General features: G+C 41.1%; 1 protein-coding gene across 1 annotated transcript in view; it reads right to left on the reverse strand.

The window, feature by feature from the left end:
• ESYT2 (extended synaptotagmin 2) overlaps positions 1-8,382 on the reverse strand; it is a 167,546-nt gene extending 159,164 nt beyond the window's left edge. Inside the window, exon 1 of the mRNA XM_042782246.1 lies at positions 8,008-8,382. Coding sequence (XP_042638180.1) covers positions 8,008-8,382 — 375 coding nt within the window. The remainder of the gene's footprint in view (positions 1-8,007) is intronic.
• Between the last annotated feature and the right edge of the window lie 5,003 nt (positions 8,383-13,385).

The raw sequence follows: 13,385 nt of genomic DNA on the forward strand, positions 1-13,385 counted from the left end.
CTATTGAGTCAATTCTGACTCATAGCGACCCTCACTGGGTTTCCAAGACCATAAATCTAGATTTGTGTCATGACCAGCTAGTAAATTCCTTGAGTTAAAGCCCGTTTTTACTCACATTTGTACCATTAGCACCATCAGTAGACAGCTGAATGAATAAATCAGTTTAAAAAATCACTTTTTAAAAATAGCTTTATTAAGATGTAATTCATATGCCATAATAAAGATTCACTTTTAAATTTTACACATAATTTGGGCTGTTGTTGTGTTTTTGTTATGTGCCATCAAGTCGGACCCAACTCAGCAACCCCTCCTTGGGTTTCCGAGGTGGTATCACTACGGAAGTAGATTGCCCAACCTTTCTCCCAAGGAGTGGCTGGTGGGTTTGAACTGCCAGCCTTCTGGTTAGCAGTCAAGTGCCTTAGGCACTATGCTACCAGAGCTCCTTAAATTGGGCTAGTTCCTTAAAATGAGGTCCACTCTAGCTAAGATTCACTAAAATGAATGATTTCTTTTTAAAAAACAATACAGGACTTTAAAAACAGTTAAAAAATAAATGAAGGGAATAAATTAGTGACCAGTAGAAAGGCAACAGAAAATTTCTATAAATATAATATGTTAAATGGAAAACTGATTCCATACAAAAGACAATACACATATTAATTGCTTTGTGTTAAGAGCTATGCCACACCCAATTCCAAAAGAACATGAGGTGACTCAGTGTTTATGGCACAGTAAGATCATTAAAGAGTAAAAGAAAATCGTTTATTTGAAGGAAGTAGATAAGATGTGCAGTTTATGCTACTTTGATGGCACAAATCCTAGCAATCCAATAACAACTTTGTCTCTATGCTTTTTCAAAATTATTGCATTACACACTTGTTTTCACTTTCTGATTTTACAAGCATAGTTCTGGATATATTGTTGTCTCCCCCCTCTCCCCCATGTCAAAAACATGAATACGGTAGTAGTCACCCCTAAGTACTGTTTCCACAACCAAGCCCTAGTAAACTGAAAGAACTCCCATGAAAGCCTGGAGTTCCAGGTTTTAGTCTGAGCCCTTCTGTTCATCAGCCCAGGTGCCTAGGATAAGTCATTAGCCTAGGTTCAACCTTCTATAAAATGAAGGCATTACAACTACAATAGATATTCTACATGGTTTCCTTCAGATTAAACAGTCCAAGAACCTCCTTTTACAATCATCTTCCCCACTATCGCCTTATTAGGATCTGATGCTTACATCCTACTGAGCTGTCACATCTTCTCCTAGAATCTACCCATGATTTCTTACACATTTACTTTTTATTTTGCTGTTCCCACCAACTATAATGCCATGTATTTTTGTAATGTACAAAACTATATACATATGTATGTATGTGTGTATATGTGTATATATATATGCATATATATATATATATATATATATATATATATATATAATATATATATATGGAGCTCTGGTGGCATAGTACTCAAGGCACTTGACTGCTAAACAGAAGGCTGACAGTTCAAACCCATTCAGCCACTCCTTGGAAGGAAGACTGGGCAATCTACTTCTGTAGAGATACCCATTGCCCTTGAGTCAGATCCAACTCATAGCCACTCCTTCTTGGGTTTCTGAGGCAGTATCACTACAGAAGTAGATTGCCCAACCTTCCTTCTGAGGAGTGGCTGGTGGGTTTGAACCGCCAGGCTTCTGGTTAGCAGTCAAATGCCTTAGGCACTATGCCACCAGAACTCCCTCCATAGAGATAGATGTTGTTGTTGTTGTTGTTATTTGCCATCGAGTCGGCCCCGACTCATAGCGACCCCTCCTTGGGTTTCCGAGGCAGTATCACTACGGAAGTAGGATTGCCCAACCTTCCTTCCGAGGAGTGGCTGGTGGGTTTGAACCGCCAGCCGTCTGGTTAGCAGGCAAGTGTCTTAGCCACTATGCTACCAGAGCTCCTATAGAGATAGATAGTGCCTTGGAAACCCAAGAAGGGTCGCTATGAGTCGGAAAAATGACTTGATGGCAGTGAGTTTGGTTTTTTTAATATATAGAGAGAGAAAGCTCCCTGGTGGTACAGTGGTTAAGAGCTCAGGGGCTAACTGAAAGATCAGTGGTTTGAACCCATCAGCCACTCAGCAGGAGAGAGATGTGCCAGTGCCTGCTTCTGTAAAAATTAACCTGTTGCTGTTGAGTAAATTCCAATTCCAACTCATAGCGATTCTGTAGGACAGAGTGGAACTGTCCTATAGGGTTTACAAGGCTGCTATCTTTACTGAAAATTGAAAATAAAGATTGCCTCTTTCTCCTGTGGAGCAGCTAGTAGGCTTGAACTGGTTCAAACCTGTGCAAGAAAACTATCTGAGATATAGTTGTCATGGAAACTAGAAGACAATAATTTAACAAATATAACAAAATAAGAGATTAAAAATATTACTTGTAAACTTATGCCCTGATGAGTATAACTAATATCTTTTAAAAAAGAAAATCTATAGGTAAAATTTCTCAAACATTCATGCTAATTACCAATATCAAATCAAAGTTAAGCATTAAAAATAACTCAAAGAAAAACACAAATTTAGGCTGTTTATATCTCTAAAACATTATTTCTATTGCTAGTCAACTAGAATTTGTTTTAGCCCATATAGTATCTGTCTTAGTTACCCAGTGCTGCTGTAACAGAAATACCACAAAATAAACCAAACCCATTGCTATTCACTCCCTTCCAAATCATAGGGACCCCCATAAATTTCCAAGTCTGTAAATCTTTATGTAAGTAGATTACCTCATATTCCTCCCCAAGAGCAGCTGGTGGGTTTGAACCACAGACCTGATTAGCAACCAAAGGCCTTACCTACTATACCACCAGGACACCTTAGAAACACCACAAAGGGGTAGCTTTAACAAATAAAAATTTATTTTCTTACAGTTAAGGAGCTCTGGTAGCGTGATGCCTAAGGCATTTGACTGCTAACCAGAAGGCTAGCTGTTCAAACCCACCAGCCACTCCTCCGAAGGAAGATGAGGCAATCTACTTCCATAGTGATACTGCCTCGGAAACCCAAGGAGGGGTCGCTATGAGTCGGGTCCAACTCGACCACACATAACAACAACAGTTTAGGAGACTAGAAGTCTGAATTCAAGCAGGTTTTCTGTCAGCTCTACCGGACAGTCCTTGTCTCTTTTGAGCTTCTGATGTTGAGCAATCTTTACATGGCTTGGCATCTACTTTTCTTGACTACTAGTTTAATCTCTCTTTATGTCTCAAAAAAGACTGACTTAAAATATACCCTTACGCTAATCCTGTCTCATTAACATAGCAAAGACAATCCATTTCCAAATGAGATTTTAATCATGGCACAGAGGCTAAAATTTACTGCAGGACACAATTCAATCCAATATCAATATTTAAAACAAGGATAGTATTTATCTGAAACAGACGTATTATTAAACTAGAGCTACAAATCAATGGATGAATCTATTTTTAGGTTAAAATAAAAAAATAGGTTATGTTTACTGCTTTATTTTTAGCAGCCTTGGGGTGTTATGTTCTAAGTTAATGAAGCTTTTAAAACACACAGCATATAGCAATGCGACTGCAACAGTCTTCTCCTCTTTGAATTACAGCAGCAATATGGGTATAATCAAGAAACACAAAGCAGCATCTGTGTCCTTAAAAAGATAGGAAGAGGACTCAACATTTTCTCAAAGCAAATGATCACTCCAGGATTTAAGCACCAAAATGGCAATGATGGTTTAAAATAGCTGAATTGTGACCCCTAAATTAGCCACACAAACTATTTTCTGCTATAAGTCTTCCCAAAATCTTATTAATGTATAAGTCAATGATTAACACTGAGAACAAAAAGCAAACATTTACCCTTCCCTTATACAAAGCCAAAGTGTATTCTTTTCTTCTGTTCGCTTGGTTTTTAGACTACAAAAATATTAAATTTTGGCTACAGTTAATTCTCCTGAACTTTCCAGAAGTACTATGAGAAGAAGAAAGGTTTCCCCCAAAAAAATTTCTACACAGTAGTATACAATGACATACCCAAGGAAGTTGACTATGCTTTAATCCTCAATCATCAAAGTATATGAGTAATAAAAGACCAACTGTCAAAACAGTGAAGTAATAGTTTATGTGACAGGTTTGGGTCACTACTCAGTGCAGCATTTACTGGCAGCAGTAAAAGCCTAAAAAAGTCAGAATTCACCCTGCTGTTGACTCTATTCCAACTCAAGGCAACCCTGAGTACAGAGTAGAACTGTTCCTTAGGGTTTTCAAAGGCTGTGATGACCTTTCAGATGCAGAATGCCAGGCAGGTCTGTTTCCCAAGGCACCTCTGGGTAGGTTCAAACCACCAACCTTTTGGCTAGAAGTAGAACACTTAACTATTTGTGCTACCCAAGATGCCTTGCCTTTGCCTACTAAGTTAAAATAAGTAAAAATAGCAATAGAAAATCCTCCTTATTCGTGTCTATAAAAACTCTTCAAGATTATTCTTTACTTATAGCCTAATTTCCAGGGTCCAGCCACTCCTTGGAAGGAAGATGGGGCAATCTACTTCCATAGTGATACTGCCTCAGCAAGCCAAGGAGGGGTCGCTATGAGTCGGGTCTGACTCGATGGCACATAACAACAACAACAACAATTAAAATAACAGGGGCTCTGGTGGAGTAATGGATAAGGCATTTGGCTGCTAACCAAAAGGTCAGCGGTTAAACCCACCAGCTGCTCTGCATGCACGAAGATGGGGCAATCTACTTCTGTAACCATTTACAGCCTCAGAAACCCAATGGGGGTCACTATGAGTGGGAATCAACTCGATGGCAGTGAGTTTTTTTGGTTTATTAACACAACACAGACAAAGCACAGCCCTCAATCCATCAAGCAGAGCCTGCTAGGCCACTTCCTTGTTTATGGAAAAAAGAAGAGTGAAGAATGAATAATAACACAGTTTATATTATAGCTGTAGGACCAAAGTCTTAGAGAATTATCACATGTTAAGTGAGAGCTATTTTCCATCTCCTAATAACCTCAATTTGGGAACAGTATATCTGTGTTCTCAAAGTACAAATATTCTTCAATTATCTCACTTCCATATTCAGTATAAATTTTTACTTTACTAAATTAAAGGAAGAAATGCTGTCATTGAACATATACAAAAGTGGGGTTAGGAAATCAATACCACATTAGTTCATGTTTTCCTATGCTTCTATCCTGCTATGAATCATAGTCATCAGTGACTTATTATGAAAATGTACAGTCTTTGGGGCATACTAATTTACCTAGTTGAAAGCAAAACAACAGCCCAAAGTTCAGAAATCCAAGAACCTAAGAAAGGTAAAAAACCAAAGTAGTATTAATACTGAAGTTTTAACTTTTCTTATATATGGCTTCTTCTATTTTTTATTTGTTCCTGGACATAAAATAGTGAGCACAATACTAGACAGTACAAGTCCACTAGTTTTATTATGAAATAACACATGGGTATTACCAGCTGCTAATCAAAAGGTTGGAGCTCTGGTAGCACAGTGCCTAAGGCATCTGACTGCTAACTGGAAGGGTGGTGGTTCAAACCCACCAGCCACTCTGTGGAAGTAAGACTGGGCAGTCTACTTTCATAAAGATTTATTGCCTCAGAAACCCAATGGGGGTCACTATGAGTTAGAATCAACTCGATGGCAGTAGGTTTTTTTTTGTTTGTTTATAAAAAAAGTTGGAACTTTGAGGCCACCCAGAGGTACCTCACAAGAAAGGCCTGGTGATCTCCTTCATAAAAGTTAACCACTGAAAACCCTAAAGAGTAGAATTCTACTGTGACACACATGGGGTCACCAATAGCGGGAGATGACTCCATGGCAACTGGTTTATTACAATAAAAAAAAGTACCTCCCTCCAAAATCTCTCTTAAACCCCAGACTCCCGGTGTTATTTCTAGATAAGATTATTGTCAAGTTTCTTGTATCCCCCTCCCCAAAGAAGTTATTTAGCCAACATAAACATGTTGAAAGATATGTATAAGTTCAAACAAAAATTTGGAAAAAACAAGTGAAAAATTTTGGAGACAACGTAAGTTCCTTACTCCATGAGACAAACACCATGATCAGTTTGTGTCACACAGAGAAAAACCTAGAAAAAAATCTTTAGCTAATCAACCTTTTATTCTGTTAAAAGGAAAAAAAAAAAGTAAAAAGTAAATTAGCCCTTCAATATGGCAGCAATTATCCTTGTTAATTTTCTGAGAAAATAGTCTGTGTTTCACAAGGCATTTTTATAAGCAAATTTGAAATTACCCAACTGTTCAATAAGCAAGGATCTATGGAAGTCAATTCCATTCTGTTAATTTTAGTACTGATTATACTTATTGTTTTGGTAATGTATCTACACTATGCTTTTATAGCTTCTTTCTAATACCTTTTAACTTAGTGTAATACAGGTGCATGGTGCCATTTTAAAGCTACTTTTTCTCTGGTGGAGTAGTGCCTATGGCATTTGACTGCTAATCAAAAGGATGGAGGTTCAAACCCACCAGCCACTCCACGGAAGGAAGACTGGGCAATCTACATCCATAGAGATACCAGGAACCCACTGGAGGGCAGTAAGTTTGTTTTTGCATTCCCAAAGTGCTTATCTGTTCTTGGTCTTTCTCACCTTGATCACTTTAACTTTGTTTTCTACACCTCCCTTGTTTATCCTGATTCAAAGTGAAAGCTCTACCACATCAGTTACCGAGTTTCCAAAATACTACTGTTTCCTATGTCTACCACATATTGACAGAATTTTAAATTCCAAAGCCCTCTCACAAAATGGTATGGTCCTCCTTGGTACTGGAAAGTCCTGCTTTCTAATTTTTGTCTTTTGTGTCATACCTACCATGCCTTACTTAACAAATGTCTTATGACTGAAAACAGGAATCATTTTCTAAGCTCTTTTCTCCTCTGTGAGAAAACGACCCCTCTGAAACTCACTGGCTGGCCATTTTCACATGGAAGTTTACATTACACCTAATGCAAAGTATCATTTATCTTAAGCATTATTTTCTGTAGTCTGAAACTATGGCACCAACTCATGGCTAAGGAAGAATTGGGGGCAAGGAGAAAATAAAGAGGAACCCAACTCCATTAGCTTCCAGGTCCAGCAGAAGATTGCCGGGGGTAAAAAAAAAATAATTGATGTATTATGCAGAAGATTGCCGGGGGTAAAAAAATTAATATAATCAATGCTATGACTCTTGCTATTAGTGCAACACTTTCAAAACTTCCTTTAAAAAAAAAAAAAAAAAGTTGTATTTGTGTTGACCCTATAAAAAAAGTGCTCATTATATGGACTTCAGTTTTACAGTGTTACTTGCAAAAAATGAAACAAACTTTCAAGTATTCTAGTATTTCGGTGGACACTCATTGCTCTTCAATTGCGTCAGGAAACAAAGGGGAAAATGAATGAATCTTAGGAAAGGAAAAAAAAAACGTAACTTCCCCACCAGCTGTCAGAAGAAAATAATACCGCTCGCTACATTTTCTAAAACGGAGAAAACTAAAACCGAATCATTTCCAGGCCTACGACAGCAGGGTGGTGTGAAAAAGCACAGAGAATTCCAAATGGCTCTGAACACCAGAAGCAACTACTCATTTCCCTAAAAAGACATACCAAAAAGTAGTAGTCATTTCCAACATGCAGAAGCTTGGGTTCAAATAGTAAAAGCCATGACTTTTTGGCAAAAATGTGGCTAAAGTAGAAAGGAATGTAATGCATATTATCGGCTCACACACGCTTCTTGCTCGAGATTAGCAAAGTACGAAAGAGGGGGCGGTGAAAGGGAAGGCGCTTTTCGAAGAGGGTCGCGGTGACAGCAGACAGCTCAGAAACCAAGGGTGGGCGATGACAGTAAAGTGACTTCCACGGGGGCAGGTAACGGAGAGGGCAGCCTTACATAAGCGGGTCGTGGAAGCCCCAAGGCATGGGAGGGAAGTGCGCGCTACGCGTGTTCCGCGCTCGGGCCGGGGCGGCCACTCACCCAGGCGGGCAGGTCGGAGGAGCAGACGCTGAGGCGCACCGCCTGCTCCTCGTTCTCCAGGAAGGCCAGCACCCGGGAGAGGCGGGACGTCTTGTGGCCCTTGTTCCTCCGGCACCAGAAGAGCAGACCTAGCCCCAGCAGGATCCAGCTGAAGCTCAGCCCCAGGTAGCCGAGCGCGTACACCGGGAAGAGCAGCACGAAGCTGCGCGCGAACTGCGAGAGCAGCCCCGGCACGTCCACACTCAGCATGGAAGAAGGTGGCTCCGGTGCTGGGCTCCCCTCAGCCGTGGGACCCTTGGCCGCGGCGGGGCCCGGATCACCACCGGCCCCTAGAGCGGCCGCTCCGCCTGAACACTTTTCCCGGTCGCTGCTCATCGCGAAACCACATCCACAGAGAGCGGCAGTGGCGACAACGGCAGCCTATTACTCTCACCCACCCCTTCCCCCACCCCCAACCAAGGCGGGCTGGGTGGACCCGCGGATCTCGGGGGCCCGGGCCCTATAATGTCCACTACGCGCGCCAGCGCCTCTCGGAGGGCAAACGCCCAGCTCGGCCCCGCGGATACCCAAGCAGCCGATAACGCGCCCGCGCTTCCGCCTGCAGGAGGCGTGGACACGTCATCACGCAGGGGTGGGCGGGGCTGGCGGGCGGGCGCGGCGGCTCCGGGCGGTGGCTGCTCCAGCAACTGCGCGCCACCTGGGGTGGGTGGGCGGTTCCGTGCCCAACTATTTCCAAACCATCCCCGCCGAGGAGCTCTTACTGTGCTGGGTTAGGGAGCGGTGTCTGGACAGATTGCCCAGATCTGTCATGGTGAGGAAGGGAAGGATAGAGTTTGGCCAGCTGAGGGCAGGGAACGTGCTCTGCGTTGCCGGGTATATGGGTCACAGCGCCTGGCATGTGTTGGCACCGAAGAGGGAAGGTATATAGTGTCTTGGCCCAATGGAGCTGGACACGGCCAGGACCACCTATCCCTTCCGGAGCCCACTCATCTAAACCTTTATACATCTCAGGTTCTTGGACCTGACTGAGAATCAGAATCACTTGTGAACATTTAAAATATACTTGCCCAGGTTTGAGACTACTCAGAATCTCCAGGATCGGGGCCCAGTATCCCTTTACTTCTGTAACCTCAGTGACTAACAGAGGGATGTGTTCATTGGTTCGGGCTGAGCATTTGGGATAAGTGCACTTTGCTCCACGTACTTAAGTCACTTTTTAATATTGTTGTTGTTGTTATGTGCTGTCGAGTAGGCCCCAACTTATAGCAAATCCTCCTTGGGTTTCTAAGGCAGTATCACTACAGAAGTAGATTGCCCAACCTTCCTTCTGAGGAGTGGCTGGTGGGTTTGAACCGTCAGTCTTCTGGTTAGCAGTCAAGTGCCTTAGGCACTAGGCTACCAGAACTCCCACTTTTTAATATAGAAGTTTAATAACAAAACAATCTCCCTGAGGTGTTCTGATAGATGCCTGTGTCATAAAGTGAAATGCGTTATCATTTTATTCATGCTGATAACAAGACAGCTTAAAAGTTTGTTCTTTACCCGATTGTGGAATCTTTTCAAGTTATCTTTGGATGTGAAAAGCTTAGTAAGATTGTTAGTATTGTCCATTTTATAATGCCTAAAATGAGGGAATTTAGGCTCAAACACATACCTTGCCCAAGGTGACACTTCAGCACATTTGCAGGAAAGTTCAGAATCCAACTCAGGAATGTGACTTCAACACCATTGCTCTTAAGTATTTTGCTAGGAACTTTGGTGGTGTAGCGCCTAAGGCATTGACTGCAAACCAGAAGGCTGGAGGTTCAAACCCACCAGCCACTCCTTGGAAGGAAGGTTGGGCAATCTACTTCTGTAGTGATACTGCCTTAGAAACCCAAGGAAGAGTTGCTATGAGTTGAATCCGACTCCAAGCAGCGAGCTTTTTCTTTTCTTTTTTTTTTTTTTGGCATACCGCTTGTCTAAAAGATGTTAAAATTATAGCCAGTTAACGATTTTTTTAAGTATTAGCTCAGACCTGGCTTGTGATTTTAGGGTACTCTCTGGTTAGTTTCAAACCCACCAGCCACTCCATCGGAAGAAAGATGGGGCAATCTACTTCTGTAGTGATACTGCCTCGGAAACCTAAGGAGGGGTCGCTATGAGTCGGGTCCGACTCCACGGCACATAAAAACAACAACAACTGGTTAATTCAGAGGAAGGAGACAGCTATTGATCATTTTATTTTCCAGTACATTCAGGGTAATTATATTTGTCATACTCTCCTTAAAGCCAAAAGCAGTAACAGAGAACATCCTAGTTTAGTGTTTTTTAACATACTCAGTGCCTGGCCTCTTTAAGGCAAAATATGTTCTATTGATTCTGTTTCTTGGGAGAATCCTGACTGATACAATATCATATATGAAAACATTTCTCTAGAGTCTAGAACATTAAACTTCAGGGAAGGGAAGTGGTTTTCCTTTTCTTGTTCTTCACATTTCCTCGTTTGCCTCAGCATACATTATGTAAATTGTAAATATGTAACGTGCAGTTTCAACTCCTTTCACTATGCAGTAGCTTAATGTTCTTAATGTTAGCTTTCGTTCAAGACTAAGTTTCTATTAACAGTAAAACAAGCAACTGCATTGTTAACATAGAAAAGAGCATTAGCCTTGCAGTCTTTTCAGTGTTTCCTCTCAAGAGTTATGAATCACATCCTATAGACTTGGTTAAGCATGAACCATGTAAAAATTGCTGTACCATCTACTATCAAGTGTTTGACCTAGGACCTAGGATTGTAAAATACACTGAGGAGAAGTAAAGTGTCCATGTTTGCATACCAGTCAGCCTCCTTAAGGCATTAGCTACCTTCTTCCTAAGCCTCCCTGGACTTCTAGCCCCTTCCCTGTTTTTAGTATTTTGAAGAAGGCAGCAGCAGATTGCTACAAGTCAATCTCACTTTGCACTGATTCTGATAACAGACTTGTGTTCAATAGTTAGCTTTTTCACTCTATTTTACTCTTTGTATTACTAAGTCTCCTGTGACTTTTTCATATTACCTCTATCCTTACCTTCTGTGCAGACACTTCTCCAATAAAAGGCCCTGTGTTCTCAGAGGAAATAAGAGCAACATTGTGAGTATTCTAGTAAAAAACTATAAAGTTTCAGCATCTGTAATCATCCTTTCTACTTTCGTTCTAATTTCAGGGAAAAGTGCTATCTTCTGTTTAAAGTCTTTCTGCTTTGTTTTTGATCTCCCCTACTTAGGTCTGGAAGAAGCCTTGTTGGCACAGTGGTTAAAGCACTCGGCTGCTAAAGGAATAGTTGGTGGTTCAAACCCACCAGCCACTCCACAGAAGAGAGATGCAGCAATCTGCTTCCGTAAAGATTTATAGCCTTGGAAACCCTATGGGGCAGTTGTACTCTGCTCTATAGAGTTGTTATGATGAGTTTCAATAGACTCTACAGCAATGGGTTAGGTTTTTGCTTTTGGTACTTAAGTCTAGGCCTTATCAACTATCTATTCCCTTTCTACTGGCTCTTCCCCCAGTAACTCTAAATAGATTTCACTTTAAAGAGTGGAAGCTCACATTCTGCCTTTCTTCTTCTTTTTTTTTTTTTTCCTTTCTCTATATTAAGCCTTTTTTTTAGTCAACTGTATTCATTGAGCTTTGATAAATGTCAATAGCTATGTAACTATCCCCATAGTTAAGATAAAAGAACATTTACACCACCCCAAAAATTCCTTTTGTGCCCCTTTGTAGCCAATCCCCTTCCTGAACCCTTGGCCCCTGGCAACCACTGATTTGCTTTACATCACTGAATTTTGGATCTTGCAGAAGTTCATGTAAGTAGAAACATACAATATGTAGTCTTTTGTAGCTGATTCTTTCACTTACCGTAATGCTTTTGAAAGTCTTCTGAGTTCATGATTGTATCAATAGTTTATTCATTTTATTGATATACCACAATTAATTTAACCATTGGGAACTCTGGTGGCATAGTGACTAAGGCATTTGACTGCTAACCAGAAGGCTGGTGGTTCAAACCCACCAGCCACTTCTTGGAAAGAAGGTTAGGCAATCTACTTCCGTAGTGATACCGCCTTGGAAGCCCAACAAGGGGTCGCTATGAGTCAGATATGACTCGACGGCAGTAAGTACAGCTTTTTACTATTATGTATAAAACTGCTATGGACATTTATGTATGAGTCTCTAAGTAGATACTTGTTTCACTTCTCTTGGGTAAATGTCTAGGAATGGGAGGGTATATATCTAGGAATGGGATTCTTGGGTTGTATAATAGATTTATGTTTACATATGTAAGAAACCACCAAACTTTTCCAAAGTGGTGGTTTGGAAACTGCCAAGCTTTTTCCAAATGAGCATCTTACACTTCTATCACAATATGTGAGAGTTCAATTACTCCACATTCCTACCAACATTTACCAAACCAAACCAAACTCATTGCCATTGAGTCATTTCTGACTCATAGCTACCCTCCTTGGGTTTCTGGAGTGGTATCTCTACGGAAGTAGATTGCCCAATCTTCCTTTCAAGAAGTCGATGTTGGGTTTGAAACACCAGCCTTCTGGTTAGCTGTCAAATGCCTTAGGCACTATGCCATCAGAGCTCCCAACATTTTAGCCATTACAGTGTAATGTTCTCATTGTAATTAATTTGCTTTCCCCTAAGGACTAACAATGTGAACCATATTTTCATGTGCTTATTGATCATTTGCATGTCTTTTTTTTTTCTGAATTGTGATTTCAAATCTTTTGCTTCTCTTCTTTTCATGCTACCAACCAAGATTAGTTTCCTAAAACACACCAAGACTCCTATTTATATATTTCTGTGATGCTTCATTTGTGTTACAACTCTGCATTCTTACAATAAGCATCCACTACCTGAGCTATCCTAAGTCGATCTCTGTGTTTTGTAACCAGTAGAATCAGAATAAACATGGTCCTTCTCTTTTTTATCTGGACTATTACAAAATTCTTTTAATTGATTGATATCCTTTTTATCCTGCCCTCTTTAAAAGCTATCTATACACCTTCCCTTCCTGTCTTCCTTTCCTTATATTCTTTGCACAGCGAAGTCAGTGGCAGGCCTATCTTGAGGGGGTATATTGTTCTGTCCAGGAAGGTGACTGGTAAGAGGCATGGAGGTTCCCAACAAAGGAGATAGTCAACCTGGTTACACTGAAAGAATTGTTGTTGTTGTTGTTGTTAAGTGCTGTCAAGTCGTTTCTGACTCATAGCGACCCCATGCACAGCAGAACGAAACACTGCCTGATCCCATGCCAGCCCCACAATCCCTGCTATACTTGAGCCCATCATCGCAGCTACCATGTCAATCCATCTCGTTGAAGGCCTCCCCCTCTTTCATCGACCCTCC

Source organism: Orycteropus afer, unplaced genomic scaffold (genome assembly GCF_000298275.1).
Source record: "Orycteropus afer afer isolate SDZICR_OR568_19922 unplaced genomic scaffold, OryAfe1.0 scaffold00271, whole genome shotgun sequence".
Taxonomy (NCBI): domain Eukaryota; kingdom Metazoa; phylum Chordata; class Mammalia; order Tubulidentata; family Orycteropodidae; genus Orycteropus; species Orycteropus afer.